Raw genomic sequence first — 18,447 nt, 5'->3', positions numbered from 1 at the left:
TTTACTCTAAAAGAGCATTTTTAGTGTATTTTGGGGTTGTTTAAGAGGCTAATCAGCAAGTGATGCATATTTTAACTCAACAATCCTAAGTATGAATACATTTTACTCTTTGTATACCAACACATTGTTGGTACACTCTTATCGAATCGTACTTGACTTTGCTCTCTCTCTCCAGCCGACACACTCTTGCGCTCACTCCTCGAAATTCCATCTCTCAACTGAGCTCCCCAACAACTAGTATCAAAGCCCAAGATTTTGCACGCTTCCCAAGACCCAGCAACGGCTACTGGGCATCGGACATTCAGCATGTAAAGTCAGATGTTCGAAGGGCAGTAGCAGACGTATGGTAGTAGGCGCACAGTAGCAGGCAGTAGGTGACGGTTGCAAGAACCTGCGACCAACGGCAAAAGGCACATGGGCACCGAGCGGGACGAACCGACGCCAGCGCGACCAGTAGAGTTAGGCATGACTTGCGGCGTGCGACTGGCGATGGACAGCAACGAGTGGCGGGCAGCACACGTGACAAGGCGGGTCAATGGATCCCCCCCCCCCCAAACCCGGGGTCAATTTTTTTTAAATCAAAATTTTTCTCTAATCTTTTCAATTGCCTCTTATCTTGGTGGGGATTCATGCACTGGAGGCACAAATCTCAGATTTGTGCAAATTCGAGCCTGAAATTTTGGGGCTTCTCCTAGATTTGACACTGCTTATGCCCGTTAGTGGTTTTGAAGTCAGAAATTGCGTATAGAGACCTCAATTAATTTGGGGATTTTGCCAAATTAGTCAAAATTTTGCTCCTTTGAGCAAAATTACTTGACATTGGATCCCAAAAATTTGGGGCTTTTCATGTACTGGCAAAGTTTTCCTCAGCTGGGTCAGATTGGCTGACATTTATACAATTTTGGACTTGAAATTTTGGGGATTTGCACAGAATTTGGTAAATTTCTGCATTTTTGCCCATGTGGTGGGCTGGTTTATGTACAAACAGCAGAGATTTATTCCTGGTTGAGAAAGAACAGCAGTGTATTTTGCTGGTTCAGCTTGTGCTTCTGCAATTTAGTGCATTTACTCTTGTGTTCGTGATAAAATGGCTGCAACTTCTTCCAGTTCAAACATCAAGAGTTTGATGGAGATCAAACAGTTTGATGGTTATGGCTTTGACCTTTAGAAAGCCCACATACAGGGCATATTGTTCCTAAGGATTGTGAGGATGCTTTGCAGGAAGATAAACCTGCATTAATGTCTCATGCAGATTGGGCCAAAGTAAATAAAAAGGTTGTGGCTTACATAAAGATGGATGTCACTGATGACAACTTGACAAACATTAAGGGTTTAGATATAGGTTATGCAATATGGGAGAAGCTGAAAACTACTTATGAGATCACCACACCTATTAATCAAGTGCATTTAATGCGCAAGTTGGTGAATATGCGACTGGATTAGTCAAAGCTTGCAGCTGAGCACTCGAGTGCATTTACAAGGATTCTAAATAAGCTCAAAGATGCAAATTTGGACTTTGATGATAAGTTGAGGGCGATCTTTTTTATCATGACATTGCCCGACTCTTGGGAGACCTTGGTGGTTTCACTCAGCAATACCCCCAATCTCTCATATGATAGGGTGAGGGGTTCTATCTTGAATGAAGAAATTAGACATATGTCTAGTGGAGAAGGCAACAACTCAACTTACAATGTAAGAGGCCGGGCTGAAAAGAAAAATGCAAATGCAGAGCAGAGAAACAAGAACAAGAGCAAAAGAAAGCAAAAGAGTGACATTACTTGCTATCACTATGGTCGAAAGAGCCACAATAAACCTGATTGCAGGTATTACAAGAAGAAACAAGAGAGAAAGAAGAATGCAAGAGATAAAAAGGAGAAGGAAGATAAGACAGATGCATCTGAGGCAACCAAAGGCAAAGAAAAGGCCAATGTGGCCTCTAGTGTGGTCATAGAGAAGCTTTTAGATACAAAGGCTGATGTATTATGTGCAGTTGATTATGATGCCCTTGTATGTCACATGCAGGATATGCAAATTACCACAGCTGATGTGATTGATGTTCTTTTGTGAGTTGATGATGGTGTCACTCAAACTTGGATTGTAGACTCTGGTACCTCTTTCCATGTAACTCCTTGCTTGGAGTGTTTTGCTATGTTCAATGCAGGCACTTATGGAAAGGTGTATCTTGGAAATAACCATGCTTGCAGCATTGATGGGATTGGCACTGTACACTTGTCTTTAGACAATTGGCAAGAACTTGTGTTGAAAGATGTTAGATATGTGCCTAGCATTAAAAAGAGTTTACTATCTATTGGCCACCTTGACTTGCATGGCTACACTACACTGTTTGGTGGTGCTTTGTGGAAAGTAAAAAAGGGTTCCATGCGGATTGCAAAAGGAACCAAGAAGGGCACTTTGTATTGTTTGCACTATAAAGCCTTGAATGACAAGTTTCTTGCAGTTGCTGAAATCTGCAATCACTTGGAGTTATGGCATAAGAGATTAGGCCATATGAGCCAAAAAGGACTTTGTGTCCTTACCTCTCTAAAGAAGGTTGATGGAAAAGGCTCTAAGCTTGACTTTTGTAATTAGTGTCAGTTTGGAAAGCAAATAAAAAATTCATTTTACTCTGGTGTCTCTCGTAAGTCCAATGTCTTGGACTTAGTGCATTTTGATGTATGTAGTATGCCCGTGAAATCGTTGGGTGGTGCTGCATATTTTGTCTCCTTTATTGATGATTGTTCCAAAAAGATTTGGGTATACCTGTTGAAAAAGAAAAGTGAAGTGTTTGCTGTTTTTAAAATTTTTCATGTATTTGTGACCACTCAAACAGGTAGGAAGCTGAAATGCTTGAGAACTGATAATGGGCGTGAGTTCACATCCACTGAATTCAAGTCCTTTTGTGACTTGCATGGAATTAAGAGGGAGCTTACAGCCCCTTACAACCCTTGTTCAAATGGGCTAGTTGAAAGATATAATAGGAATTTATGTGAAAGAGTGCGGTGCATGCTATCCACTGCTAATCTCCCTCACGTATTTTGGGGAGAGGCACTCAAAACCGCGGTTCACATTTGCAACTGCTCTCCAAAACAAGTCCTTAAATAATGGCATCCCTGAGGAGGTTTGGTCTGGCAAATCAGCCTCATATGACGCATATTTGGTTGTGATACTTTTGTGCATGTTAGGGATGAGCTGAGGAACAAACTTAACCCAAAATCCACCAAAGGCATTTTCATGGGCTATAGTGATGAGGGTGACTTTGGCTACAGAGTGTGGTTACTTCAATCCAAGAAAATTATTCGCAACCGCAATGTTGTGTTTAATGAGGCAAAATTGTTGAAAGGTACTTTAACCTCTAATGAAGATATGAAAAAGGTGAAATTGCAGAGTTTGCAGCCACCTATTACTTCAAAAAATGAGCCTCATGGTGCTATACCACAGGCTGAAACTGATGATCAGCCGGTTATTTTTGAGCCAGATGACGATGGACAGCAAATAGGAGCAGGAGGCCACGGACAGCAAGATAGGCTTGCTGATTATGAAAATGCAAGTGTTGGTAATGAAAATGAAGGTGTTGTACAGCATGAACAACATGCTGAAAATGGCTTACAGCAGCCAATAAATGCTGAAAATAATATACCTCCAGATGTAGACTCAATTCTTGAAAATGTTGATCATTGGGTACGCAAGTCTACACGCCTAAGAAGTCAACCACATAGGTTTGACCCCTCCTTGCATTATTATGTGATGCTTACAAATGAGGGTGAGCCTCTTACATACAAAGAGACCAAGGCATATGAATTCAACAGTAAGTGGTGTTAGTAGATTAGTCAACTCAGGTGTGAGTTTGTGCTGCAGAGGCTGTGGCATTTCATGTAGTATTTTTCTGGCATTTTCTGGTGCCGTTTTTAGGGCTAGGGAGCATTTAATGCTAGCTAACTGCATTTATTGCTCCCCCCATTTTATGTCTATTTATTGTTGGGCTCCTCCTCCTCTTTGTTTACTTCAGTCATAACTTGTGGATTCTTCACAAGAGAGAAGAGCCTGTGCCAGGGTGCCCACACAGCTAGTGATTCACTGTTGTATGTTGTTGTCTCATGTTCGATATGGATTCCGTTTCCCGAGCATACATCTGAATTCTCATCTGTATTTGTGTTCACTCGTTTATTCTTTCTCTTGTCTTGTGTTTCAACAGTTTATTTCAACATGTTGTTTATGCTTCCATTGCTGCATCACTTCTAACATGGTATCAAATTTCAGGATTTGTGTTTCTAATGTGTTTTCTTGCTGATTTCAGGACTATTTTCCCTCTTGCTGATCAGACAGCTGCTGCTCCAATTAGGCAACCAGTTTTGCCTGCGTTTTTTGTTGACATCAGCATCCGTACAGCCTGCGCATCGATTTCAGCCTGCGTTTTGGTGTTTCTACATCTCCTCCTAGCTGTGCACTTACATCATCAGGCCGTTTTTACTGTTTTTGACAGTTTTTGACTGATTTCTTGACTTTTTACGGCAGTTTTTGTCTTATTTGATCAAATTTTGGGTTATACTGCATGTGAACTCTTGCTTTTTGCAGTCTGTGCTCGTGGTTTGGTGTTCCCTCTCCCAATCCCTTCTTTTCTCTACTTCTTTTCTAAATCCTCTCCAAATGGCTCCTCCATGCACATCCACTGATGACAAGCTCCATGGACCTAATTATTACACGTGGAGTGCAGTGATGAAGGCTTGGTTTATTCAAAAGCGGTTATGGTACGTGGTTGGCGGAGTTGTGGCACGTCCTCGACAACCTTCTCCTATTCCATCTGATTTTGATGAAGACAACCATGAGGAGACAATGCTTATATGGGATTCGGATGATGCCCGTGCTTATTCGGCCTTACTTCGGTGTATTTCCAAAGAAATCCTACTGGCAGTCACCTCCTGTACCACACCTTCAGATGTATGGTCAAAGTTATAGTTGATGTACAAGGCTCCTTCCACCATGAGGGCTGTTACTCTCTATGGCCAGCTCCAACAACTAAAGTTTGAATCCAAAGATACGATTCAATCCTTCCTACTTCGTGTTACCCAACTCTAGGACCAGCTTCGCACTATGCAGTCTGCCCTATCAGAGGCACATCTTGTTGGTACAGTACTCTACAAGCTTCCTTGGGAGTTTGATGAAGTAGCGAATGCTTTATGGGCGCAGACATCTACAACTCCTGTCAGTTTTCTTCACATGCCCCTCCATGCTACTTGAGTATAAGGCTACTTTGCAACTACAGGGGAGGCTTCGGTCACATCATGAAGGTTCAAGTGAGGCTCTTGCAGCTTCAGAGACGGGTTCGGAGATGAAGAAGTCAAAGGCCCAATGTTACCAGTGTGGCAAAAAGGGTCATTCAAGGAAGAACAACAAAGAGTTAGCGGCTTCCAAGAAGAAACAGGAGCAGAAGACGAAGCGGAATGTGGACTCCTCCGACGAGTCATCCTTTGCCTCAGATTCCGATTCCGATCTTCCGGCCAAGGCGAAGTCCAAGGCACGGAAGGGATCCTCTTCTTTGAATCGTGGCAAGGGCTTGGTGACCCCTTCCTCAGCTGCTTTCTAGTGGTGGTGATGAGGACATCCCTCACGACCCTCCAGTGCCAAAGAGGAAGTGTGAGAGGGTGGTGAGATGGGGAAGCCATGTCTCATCTATATGTCTATACAGATGCACAGGATCCAGAGTGGGACATCCATGATGCATCAACCGAAGTCCGGCAGGGACAAATCCTGAAGCTAGGATTAACATCTAGGTTCATGATAGGCTGGTTACTTGACAGAGAGCAGGAGGCTTTCATCTGGAGCTCACTGTTGAGATATCGAGCTCCACTTGTGATATGCGAGGGTGACCGTTGTGCATTTATGTCACCGACTTGTTAGCTGTAGATAGGGTTGGTACACCGCCCATGAATAATAGCTAGATGACAGCTATCCTTATCTACTCTAGTTCGTGGCTCAGTTAGTATGCCACCTTAGTTAGTTGAGTTTGATTTGAGACCCATATATAGGGTTCTTCTATTTCTTTGTACTAGAGTTCTTTTTGGCTTACACAAACTAAGAAGAGGAAAATTGTTTTCAGCCTCCACCTTTGTGTGTATTCCCCCATTGTGCAAGCAAGAAAGCTACAAGTGAGACTCCTTCCTTCTCTCCCATAATCTTGACATGGTATCAGAGCCTTGTTCATGGTAAAGAGCTCAAGAAAGCAAACCAAGTTCGCGGTGTTCTGATAAGAGGACCAATGTTGCTTTCATTTTTCTGTTTTGGGAGCAAGTCTTTGCAGGTAGCACAGCCGGAAAGTGCAAGAGTGCATTGTCTCAGATTGAGACACCCTTCGCGGTGTAGCAAGAGGGCAATATATGCTGCGGGAAAGGGCTTTAGCCCTTGGTTGCTCTGTTTTTTTTATTTGAGGCCATTTCGGGGCCTGTTTTGGAGGCGGAAGTTTTCTGCACGCACTCAAAAAAAGGTCATGTTTTATGTTGTGCGACCACTGTTCTACAGGTCGGTGAAAAGTTACTGTAGAAATTGCATCGTATGCCTGTGCGCAGAGACATTGGGAGTTACAGAGTCACCCTTGTTGCCTGTTGATGCAAAATCGTCACTAGGAAGTGACTGTGTGGTCAAATACCACTTTCGTCAGTTTTGCAGATTTGCCCTTGTGAGGCTGAAGCTGTGTTCTTTGCAGTGACAGAATTTTTGCAATGTTCTGTAATGGCGTCTGATTCTCTTTCACAGATTGTCACTGAAAAGCTTGACAAGAACAACTTCCAAGCATGGAAGTTTAGAATGACGAATTTCCTTATGGGAAAAGGATATTGGGAATTTGTTGCAGGAAATGAAAAAGAGTCAGTTCTTCCTGATATTCCCAGTCAACAGCAAATGCAGGCATTTAAAGGATGGCATGAGAGAGCCAGAAAAGTTATGTACTGGCTGTCTATCAGTATTTCAGACTCTATGATTGTGCATATTCAGGATGTAAGTACGCCAAAGGAGGCATGGGATACTTTGTCAAAGATGTATAGCACAAATACGCAAGCCAGAAAAATGCAGCTCAAGCAAGAGTTGCACAATGTGCAAAGAGAAAGTATGAGCATTAATGACTACCACATGAAGGTGAAGAAGATTGCAGATGCACTTGCTTCCATTGGGTCGCCAGTGGAAGATGATGATTTAGTTTCTGTGACCTTGAATGGTCTAGGAAAGGATTATGCACAGTTCCGAACATCCATTTCCGTCCGTGAAAGATTTCCTGATTTTGAGGAGTTGATTGCTCTTCTAATTTCTGAGGAGCAGAGAAATAGTGGTGCATCTTCTTCAGGAGGAACTTCAAAAAAAGTTGTCTTCTACTCAAATGCTGGAAGAGGTAGAGGCAGAGGTAGAGGAGGCCGATCTGGAGGCCGTGGTAGAAATCAGAATATGCAGCAAACTCAAGAAAACCAGTCCTATGGAGGAGAACGTGGTGGTAACTCTAGAGGCAGGGGGAGCCAAAGAGGTCGTGGTGGATGGCAAAGAGGCTAAAATGCAAACAGTAATGTTGAATGCTACTACTGTGGTAAAATGGGTCATATGGCTAAAGACTGCTATAAAAGCAAAATGACATCATGAATGGAAAATTGCAACAAGGAAATTATGCATCTTCTAGTAGACATGGTGATGATAGAAATGAGCATTTGTTTATAGTGCAGCACATGACCAATTCTGTGACAAGTGCAGAAGAAAGCAACGATGTGTGGTATGTTGACTCAGGTGCATCAAACCACATGACAGGTCATGCAGAATGGATACAGGATGCAAGGAAAATGGAAAAACCAAGATTTGTGGAGACTGGTGATGATACTGCACATCCTATTGTGCAGATTGGAAAAATTACTTTGTCTATCCAGGATGGGAAAAAGTAATACCTGTCGGATGTATTTCATGTCCCAAATATCACCAAAAACCTGGTTTCTATCGGTCAAATGGTTGAGCAGGGCTTGCAGGTCAGATTTAATTCTCATGGATGCTTTGTTGAGGATATGAAAAATAAAGGTCGCTTGATAGCAAAAGGAAAGAAGAATGACAGAATGTTTACGTTGGATGCAGACATGCCTGAATTGAGTGCAGCAATGTTTATACATAGGATCGGTGTAGTTGCAGATATTGATATCTGGCATAAACGCATTGGTCATGTTAATGTATAGCGACTTAAATCAATGCAAGCCCAAAACATTGTTGCAGGGTTGCCTAAATTCAAGGTTGCAGAAATACATAAGGTATGTGAAGCCTGTCAGTTTGGAAAATAGACAAGGAAACCATTTCCTAGACATGTTCAAGAGAGTAAGAAGCCATTGGAACTAATCCACTCTGATGTGTGGACTACTAACGCTGCATCTCTTGGAGGCTATCATTATTTTATCACTTTTATTGATGACTATAGCAGAAAAGTTTGGGTGTATTTTATGAAAAAGAAAAGTGAAGTTTTTGGGCATTTCAAAACTCTTAAAGCTATGGTTGAAAAAGAAACAGGTCTGCAAATAAAATGCCTAAGGTCAGATGGAGAGGGAGAATACTCTCAAATGAGTTTGCAAGGTTCTTGCAGGAGCATGGCATAAAGCAGCAATATTCATGCAGTCATACCCCACAACAAAATGGAATTGCAGAAAGGAAAAACAGGCATATTGGAGAGGTATCTCGCACCATGCTCAACGAAAAAGACTTGCCAGATTTTTACTGGGGTGAAGCAGTTGCTACAGCAGTCTACATAATAAACAGGACCCACTGCAACAATAGATGGGATGACTCCAGAGGAGAGGTAAACTAGTAGAAAACCAGATATTTCTCATTTGAAGATTTTTGGATGCATTGGCTATGTTCATGTGCCAGATGAGTTGAGATCCAAGTTGGATCTAAAAGCTGAGAAGTGCATCTTTATTGATTATTCTCTGCAGCAAAAAGGGTATAGATACTATAACCCTTCTACTCGTAAGTTTACAGTGAGCAGAGATGTTTTTAATGAGATGAGTAGCTGCTATAAACCAGTAAATGTGATTGATAATGTAAATGCACAAAATGGTAATGCTGCACAGAATTCACAGCAGCAGTCACAAGATTTTAGTGGACCTGGAACGTCCTCTAGCAGTGGTTCACATTCTTCGCCATGGACAGGCAGATTAAGATCAAGAGAATCTTCTCAAAGCAATGCAGATAGTGGTATGCAAGTATCACGAAAAGGAAAAGAAAAGGTAAATCAGCCCATGTTTGATGTGAATGCAGGTCACTCTTATGTGGATGGTGAATCCAGTGGCTCAAAACAAAGCATTGATGATGAGTTGGGTATTCCTTCTATTGTTACACCTGGAGTAAGGAAGACCAGGGATGTTTTGAGAGCACCTGGGAGTGAACCTACTTTGCGCAGGTCTACTAGAGCTAGGTATCCTGTGGATAGGCTGAAATATGATGGATTTACAACCATTCACTATGCATATATAGTCAAAGTGATACAGAAACCAGAACCCACTTCTTTTGAGCAAGCCATAGGAAAAGAAAAATGGGAGAAAGCCATGGATGAAGAAATGGATGCTTTGGAAGCAAATGCTACATGGGAATTGGTACCTTTGCCTAAAGATAATGCAATTGATTGTAAGTGGGTTTATAAGGTGAAGCACAATGCAGATGGTTTTGTGAACAGGTACAAGGCAAGATTAGTAGTCAAGGGGTATGCACAAACATATGACATTGATTATGAAAAAACATTCAGTCCAGTTGCAAGGATGGCAACCGTAAAAGCAGTCATTGCTATGGCTGCATCAAAGGAATGGTCTTTACATCAGATGGATGTAAAGAATGCCTTCTTGCATGGTGATTTGCAAGAAGAGGTTTATATGGAGCAGCCACCAGGTTATGTGCATGTTGTTCATCCTGAGTTTGTTTGCAGGTTGAAGAAAGCCTTGTATAGCTTGAAGCAAGCACCTAGAGCATGGTCTGACAAGATAGAACAGTATCTTGTAACTATTGGCTTTCAGATTTCCAAGGCAGATTTCTCACTTTATGTGAGAAAAACAAAGAAATGTATTATGCTACTTGTCATTTATGTTGATGATTTGATTATCACAGGTGATAGTGATGAAGATATCATTCATGTGAAAATGCTATTGAAGCAGAAGTTTGAGATGAAGGATTTGGAAGAGCTGCGTTATTTCTTGGGCATGGCATTGAAATGATTAGATCACCAAGTGGAATATGGCTCTTGCAGAGGCAGTATGGATTGAACATGCTGTCCAAATATGGAATGACAGACTGTAAGCCTATTTCAGTTCCTTTGGAGCAGAATGTGAAGTTGAGCGCAGATGCAGGTGAGCTTCTCGAAGACCCTACTATGTACAGACGCATAGTAGGAAGTTTGATTTATATGACTATTACCAAGCCAGATTTGAGCTATGCTGTTGGATTAGTAAGTCAGTTTATGCAGGCTCCAAGGAAACCACATTTGGATGCGGCTAGACGCATACTCAGGTATGTGAAGTCCACATTGTAGTATGGACTATTTTATGAGACTGGGGTTCAGATACAGTTTCATGGATACACTGATGCTGATTGGGCTAGTAGTATTTCTGATAGACGATCTACCAGTGGATATGTGTTCTCTTTTGGGAGTGCTGCAGTCACTTGGAGCAGCAAGAAACAGCCTACAGTTGCCTTGTTGAGCACAGAGGCTGAGTACAGGGGTGCAGCAATGGCTGCATGTGAGATAGCTTGGTTGCATAAGCTACTTTATGATATGCATCAGCCTACAGATGGGCCAGTTGTCATTTATTGTGACAACATGAGCAGTATACACTTGGCAAATAACCCAGTCTATCATGCTAGAACAAAGCACATTGAGGTGCATTATCACTATGTGCGGGAGAGGGTTTTACTAGGTCTTATTGATCTAGTTTATGTCAGCACAGAGAATCAGATAGCTGATATATTCACGAAGGTATTGGGCGCAGAGAAGCTGCGCAAGTTCATAGACCTGCTTGGTGTGCAAGAATTGGGATTGAGCTCGAGGGGGAGTGTTGAGATATCGAGCTCCACTTATGATATGCGAGAGTGGCCGTTGTGCATTTATGTCACCGACTTGTTAGCTGTAGATACGGTTGGTACGATAGTTGTCATCTAGCTATTATTCATGGGCGGTGTGCATTTATGTCACCGACTTGTTAGCTGTAGATACGGTTGGTACACCGCCCATGAATAATAGCTAGATGACAACTATCCTTATCTACTCTAGTTCGTGGCTCAGTTAGTATGCCACCTTAGTTAGTTGAGTTTAGTTTGAGACCCATATATAGGGTTCTTCTATTTCTTTGTACTAGAGTCCTTTTTGGCTTACACAAACTAAGAATAGGAAAACTGTTTTCAGCCTCCACCTTTGTGTGTATTCCCCCATTGTGCAAGCAAGAAAGCTACAAGTGAGACTCCTTCCTTCTCTCCCATAATCTTGACACTCACATGAGGGGACACTTTGGCAGTTTTGACCAAAGGCAGTCACATGTTCAGAGACATGTTTGGCACATTAGTCTTGTATATCCTGAGTGACATAGGTGACATAACACAGAGAGCTGCTATGATTCTTCTCTACTTTCAAGTGGTGTTGTTATGATCGACATCGACGTCAGATACTCTCCGAGACATCTTGGTGGTGGGCTGGCCACTCACTGCTTGGATATCCATGGTTCTTCTGGTGGTTCTATGTTGTATAGTTTATGATTCCCCATCATTGTACTATTGTATTGTATCAGATCACCCCTGATCTGCGAGAGGGTGTTAGCAGATTAATCAACTCAGGTGTGAGCTAGCCATGCAGAGAGATTAAATCTCTATATGCAAATGATACTTGGGATCTTGTGTCATTGCCCAAGGGAAGAAAGCCTCTTCCAAAAAAATGGGTGTATAAAGTAAAGACAATTCATGGGAAACCCAAGTACAAGGCAAGACTGGTTGCCAAAGGGTATGCGCAGAAGGAAGGGATTGACTTCCAAGAGGTTTTCTCACCTGTTGTGAAAATGACCACTCTACGTGTACTTTTTGCTCTCACTGTTATATTGGACCTAGAGCTATACCAAATGGATGTAAAAACAGCTTTCTTACATGGTGACATTGATGAGGAAATTTACATGAAACAGCCCAAGGTCTTTGTAGTTCCTAGAAAAGAACAGATGGTGTGTAAACTAAAACGTAGCCTGTATGGGCTGAAGCAAGCACCACGACAATGGTACAAAAAGTTTGACACTTTTATGCTATCTCATGGGTTTACACGCAGCCATGCAGATCATTGCTTGTACATGAAAAAGGATAGAGATGGCAGCCCCATCATACTTGTTTTGTATGTGGATGATATGTTGCTAGCTGGGAAAAGAAAGACTAGCTTGGATGCTCTCAAAAATCAGCTGAAATCAGCTTTCTCCATGAAAGATTTGGGAATGCATAGCATATTTTGGGCATGAGGATTCGTAGAGATAGAATGCAGAAATTGTTGTTTTTATCTCAAGAAAAGTACATTGAAAAGGTATTGGACAAATTTAACATGGCTGAAGCTAAGCCTTTTGTGGTACCCTTACCTCCTTATCTTAAGCTTAGTAAATCCAGCACCCCAAAAGATGACCTAGAAGCAAATGCTAGGAAGGGAGTCCCTTATGCATCAGCTTGTGGCTCTCTTATGTAAGCTATGGTTGCTACTCGTCTAGACATTGCTCATGCAATGGAAGTTGTTAGTAGGTTTATGTCAAATCCTAACAAAACACATTGGGAGGCTGTCAAGTGTATTCTTCGATACCTCAAGGGTACACAAAGAAAGTATATGTGCTATGGGTAGGGTGCACTTAGTTTACAGGGTTATTGTGATGCAAACATGGCAGGTGGCTTGGACACTCGTAGGTCCACCAGCGAGTATGTCTTTACAATTGTTGGTGGGGCTCTTTCTTGATGTTCCACATTGCAGAACATCGTTGCACTGAGTACCACTAAAGCTGAATACATATCAGCTACTGAAGCTTCTAAGGAAGCTATATGGTTGAGTAGACTTGCAAAAGATCTCGGCATGTCTATGGGTACTCCAATTTTGGGGTGTGATAGCCAGAGTCCTGTGTATCTGGCTAAGAATGCCATGTATCATTCACGCACAAAGCATATAGATGTGCGATATCACTTCATCAAACAGATTCTGGAAGATGGTCAACTCAAATTGACCAAGATCAAAACACAAGACAACCCTGCAGATGTTCTCACTAAAAGTCTAAGCAAAGCTCAGCACGAGCATTGCATACGACTAGTGGAAGTTGGTTAGTTAGGGATTCACATCGGACCTTTAAGTGGGAGGTTGTTGGGATAAAGGCCCGGTTTAACCCCCCGTGTATAGTACACGCACATGTACATATGAATGCACCCTTATGTGCCCTAAGTATAAATACATTTTACTCTTTGTGTACCAACACATTGTTGGTACACTCTTATCAAATCGTAATTGGCTCTGCTCTCTCTCCTTCGCGTTTGGTGCTCGCCCCTACTTGCATCATCATCCACCTACTTGGCGTTAGATCTTCTCTTTCAAGTGACGGCCCATCCTTGTGTTTGGTTGCTTTGGAGCTCCTCCTTTCACCTAACACCTGCATCATCATCTTGCGTCCACTTTCTAGGCTCAGACATATGCGTTTTGGTTCCTCGCCCCTCCCCTTCATCAAGCATCACACTTCCTACTAGCGCTTCTATCATCAAAGGCTGCTACACCTACGTTTTCAATTTCTGGCTCTTCCTTCACTGTTGGCGTCACTCCAACTAGCATCAATCTTCAGGCCTACGTTTGCATTCTCAAAGGCTCTTCACCCTTCAATGGCAATATCTCTGCTCCAAGCATCACCAATTATCATCCTTGCATTGCTGATTCAAAGGCTCCTCTTCAATAGGAGTCTCCCTACCTAGGCAACACCTCATCATCCCTATGTTTGCAAACTTAGAGGCTTCTTCAGCAGTCTCCCTGCTTTGGGGCATCCTTCGTGCTACGACACTCTTGTATGAGATTCACTTCATTTATTCAATTTGAGTTTCTCTTCTCTTCTCAGTGTTTTGCCATACACACATTGTGTCTCTCCCTGCAAACCCTACTGTCTCTCTGGTTGCTCAATCACTTCTAAAAAGGCCCCTCCAAGAGAGGAAACAGAGACGATTGAAGAGGGAACTTCTTCATGATCTAAGGCCCCTAATCGAGAGACACTACCTCCTCACTTGCCCTTGAAATGCCTTTGCGCCACTTCAATGGCAAGTATTTTCGACAACATTCTTGGTGGACATCATCAAAGATTGCGGGGCATGGTGTGGCCTTCCCTTCCAATTTGCATATGTGAATGAGGATGCAAGTAATAGATGAGGTTTAGATCTTGGGGCAATACTTGCATTGCCACTTGCAAGTGTTGGATTCCCCCTTCAATAGTTCAAAGTACGCACAATAATGCAAGCGAAAGGCCTCATGAAGAGGAGGTGCCATTGATAATTGGGTGTATGGGAAGGGGGGGGGGAGAGAGAGAGAGAGAGAGAGAAAGAGAGAGAGGGTGGAGACTCAAGAAGATGGAATTGGAGACTCGAGAAGGTGAAGGGTGGAGTGATTGAGAGAGTAGAAAGTGTAGAAGTTGAGGGAGTAGAACTTGCTTGAGGGATAGAGATGTTGAGAGCGTAGAGAGATCTTGAGGGAGTAGGAAACTTGAAAGGTAGAGAGGTTAAGGAAGTAGAGAGCTTGAGATGGCAAGAGTGCTTGAGGGAATAGAGAATGCTTGAAGGATAGAGATGGGAAAGAGGGAGAGATTTTTACTATGGGCAATAGAAATAGACCATGGCCCATCATGATTCATCCATGCTACATGGCCTTTGGATGGGGGGTTTGGGGGGAGGATTCATCCATGCCACATGGTCTTTGATTTTTTATTTTTTTTTGGGCGCCGGGGGGAAAGAGAGAGATTTGTCACACTGATAATTGTAGAGAGAATATGATGGATCATAGACCTGTTGGAGGAGAGTGGCTGTTGCAGCCTGCAAAAAACATGCAAAGAAACGAGGAAGAGACACACAAGAAAATGAGCAGTTTGACAAGCGTACGCACACGTAGAAAACCCATCGGATGAGTTTAAAAGGTATCAAATGAATCGTATTGGACGGGATGGATTGGATGGATCGATCCAACCATTGGACGTAGACAACCCTGATCCTAGGAGGAGAAAGCTGTAACACTAGAGTTGTAACCTTAAAATGGAAGAATGGGATAGGAGAAGTTAGAGTCCTCTCCCAAACATCACAGTGAAAAGGAGTATAGGGATCTGGGATGTGGATGGTTTCATTGCTCCCTATAAGGCCCCAAAGCTCTTCACATGGAATAAGGATCTTTTACTCAAGAGCACCTTTGTGCTAATACCATGTAAAAGCATCAAGCGAATGGCTCTAACAGTAGCGTCTATAGTGGAAATAGCAAAGTGTACAACGAACACTAGCACTAATCAAACTCACAAACTCAAAGAGCAAATGAATAATGAATGAAATACAATTATGATACAATCAGCTCGAGTCTCCATGTCCCTAGGACTGGGGCTAAGAAGAGCCAAGAAGTTGTTGACGTTGGAGCTGCTCAAGATAAGTGCATTGTCCCAATCAATGCAAGGCGGCAGCACCAATGGAAGGAGCGTGGAAGGAGTGAAAAGGAGTCCTCCAAGCAAACTATAATGTGGGGCTTGGACAGTAATGGAGGGAGTAATGAAGATGTCAATGGAAACTCTAGGTGGCAAAAGGAATGATGTGGGGGGCAATGGAAGGAGTGAAATGCAATCCTCCAAGCAGCATGATGTCAATGATGACCTTGAACAGTAAAATGCAAGGTTTGTTGGCAGAAACGCAGCTTCACAGACAGCAGCAAGAGAAGATGATAAATGACATCAGTTGGCAGCCATCGAAAGCAGAAAAACACAGGCTGCATCAGCAAAAATACAAGCTACATCGCTCTCAATCTGAGGGCGACAGCAGGGCAACAGCTAGCAATGATCCTCCAAGGCTGGCAATGTCCTCCAAGGCAGGCAGGCAGCATCCAGCAGCTAAGCAGCAGGCTGGACATCAGGGTGGCACCATCGGACAGTATGTGGCAACTCCTTGAGGAATATGGGCAGGTAGAGAGTGAGAAGACGAATGGAGAAGGGAGAACACTCAAAGAAGAGGAGTGAAGGAATGATAATGGTTAATAACAGTGAGTGGGAATGGATGCCCACAACATGTCCTTTTATAGTGGACTTTTGGGGATTTGTCCTACCAACAAATAAAATCGATGCCTTTTCCATAAATGTCTTTTTTGGTTCTGTTTTAATGGAGTAAAAGTAGGCATTAATACATCACAATTTTATGTTAATGCAGGCCTTAATTTTAGTGGGGTTCAACAAGGGTGGCTGTCCGCCCATAGTCTCAAAGCCTTCAGCATCTCAGCTGCTATGAGGGATGTACACCATAAAACACAGCTGTCGATTTCTTATTCGAAGCACATCATTTCTGCATCTTCCAGCAAGAAATCATTTGGGAGCCTACTCTCTTGAGCAAAACAAGGATTTGTGTTAAATGTTACTCCAAACAAAATGTGTGCATGTCAGTTTGCATGCATGCATGTGTTTGTTTGAATAGAGGTTTCCCAGCAGTAATATGCAGTAATACGGAAAAAAAAGTGTGTATCCAAAAAATTTTATAAAAGTATAAGCGAAGAACCAAACAGACTTGATTAGGGGCTGTCAGTCTCAGCTAAACTAGGTTTATACGGTTAATCATAGGCATTGAATTGCAGTGTCAATAACTTCAAAATCAAACATATTTTACATGATATCCCACCATGATTGATCCGCACATAGGCTAATAGACATGACAGGCTTCTACTTAAGGTGAAAGAATGGGCCTTAACTTACCTGATAACCTGCAGCCTCTCATTTGATCTTTCTGAGTCCATGCCATAATCAGGGAACATGAATCTGTCCAAAGATGCCTTCCTGAACCAATGTGGTAGCACTCTCTTGTTGATCAAGCCAAGCACTCGCTCACGGATGCATGCTGGCATCTCCCGAGGATACCGCGTTAACAAGTATTCTGCCAAAGCCAGCTCCAAGACATGTTCTCCTAGGAACCAAAGCCGGGAGTGTGCAGTCTTAACATGTTGAGATCTCATGCTTCTACTGCTTTCATCATGCTGGAAGGCAAGATAAAGCAAAGAGTCCAAATGAAAAAGTGGACTGTTTTCCCCCAGCTTTTCAGCTGCATTGGTAGCTGGAGTGATACTGAGCACCTCTCTAATGCGTCCAAGGTTCTCATCCATCCATTCATGATCTTCTGCATTGAAGGGGGCATTAGGGAGGCAGGAGCTGAGAACAGGCAAGGATTTGAGCTTCAGGAGGGGACCTCTAAGGAACTTCTGTGTGAGGAGATGGTCATCGATGCTTGGCTTGCAGATGGCTTCCCTCCTACCGATGGGCTCGGGAAGGAGTATAAGGGGCTGTTTGCTGTCTCGAGATAAGTTATCTCTTCGGCTTTTTGTTCTTTGTTCATCTCTGACTCTTCCTTGTCCTCTCCCATTTCTGCCAGTCAGTGACCTTCTTCCATCTTTGGCTGTCTGCGAGTGCCTGCCATCCTGTCCACTTCCTGTTTCTCTATCCTTTGTGGCGGGATTGGCTATAGTGTTGCTCATGCACGGCAATCGCAAGCGCTTGCGTCCAGTAAAACACACCTCTTCATTGGGGTTGCTGACTCTACTGCTGAAAAAGAGCGTGTCTGAGAAGGACAGAGGAGGAGAATATGCCAGTGAACTGCTATCGATACCAAAGCTGCACAAGCGAGAGGCTGCCATCTCTCGCTCCCTCGAATAAGGATTTTTTTTCGTTCTGGTGGATGGCCAACAGTGTAGTTGCTATCACAGTGTGTTAAGGCCACGCCTAGGCAAATTGTGTCTGGGCAAGTCACGGTGGTGAAAGTCTTGCACGTGCGGTCGCGTTTCCTTGACCAATGTCCGAGTTACTGATAGTCCGCCTGCAGCTTATGACCACCACGCGATGGTGACCAGAGGATAAGCTCCCAATGACATGCTGTGAGAGGGCGAGAAACATAAACGTGGAGAGAGAGAGAGACAGAGACACAGAGAGAGGAAGCTAGCGTCGGTCAGCAAGGACCTACGCTTATGGACTTCAACATGACTAGTAAGTACATTTTTGAAGTCAAGCCTCTTTCAAGCTTTGGTCCTACGCTTGGTGTGGGGTGGCTCTAAGACACCTTATGATTTGTTAAAACTAAAGAGGCTATTTCAATGACATTGGCATATGAAATGTGGCTTTCATATAGCCTCAGCTTCCTAGATGTGCGTGCTCGTGCACCCACACGTGTGTGAGCATGTGTTCAAGTGGCTACCCTAGTGGTAAA

The 18,447-nt window shown here is 43.1% G+C and overlaps 1 protein-coding gene across 1 annotated transcript in view; it reads right to left on the bottom strand.

Annotated features, from left to right (window-relative positions):
• Positions 1-18,201, bottom strand: part of LOC148021398 (ribonuclease III domain-containing protein RNC1, chloroplastic-like) — a 79,485-nt gene extending 61,284 nt beyond the window's left edge. The window contains exon 1 of the mRNA XM_087699257.1: positions 16,950-18,201. Coding sequence (XP_087555383.1) covers positions 16,950-17,881 — 932 coding nt within the window. The 5' untranslated portion in view covers positions 17,882-18,201. The remainder of the gene's footprint in view (positions 1-16,949) is intronic.
• Positions 18,202-18,447: the final 246 nt, after the last annotated feature.

The sequence above is a fragment of the Lygodium microphyllum genome, chromosome 18, assembly GCF_053477565.2.
Source record: "Lygodium microphyllum isolate KBCC chromosome 18, Lygodium_microphyllum_v1.1.10, whole genome shotgun sequence".
NCBI lineage: Eukaryota > Viridiplantae > Streptophyta > Polypodiopsida > Schizaeales > Lygodiaceae > Lygodium > Lygodium microphyllum.
This window is presented reverse-complemented; position numbering and strand designations above follow the sequence as displayed.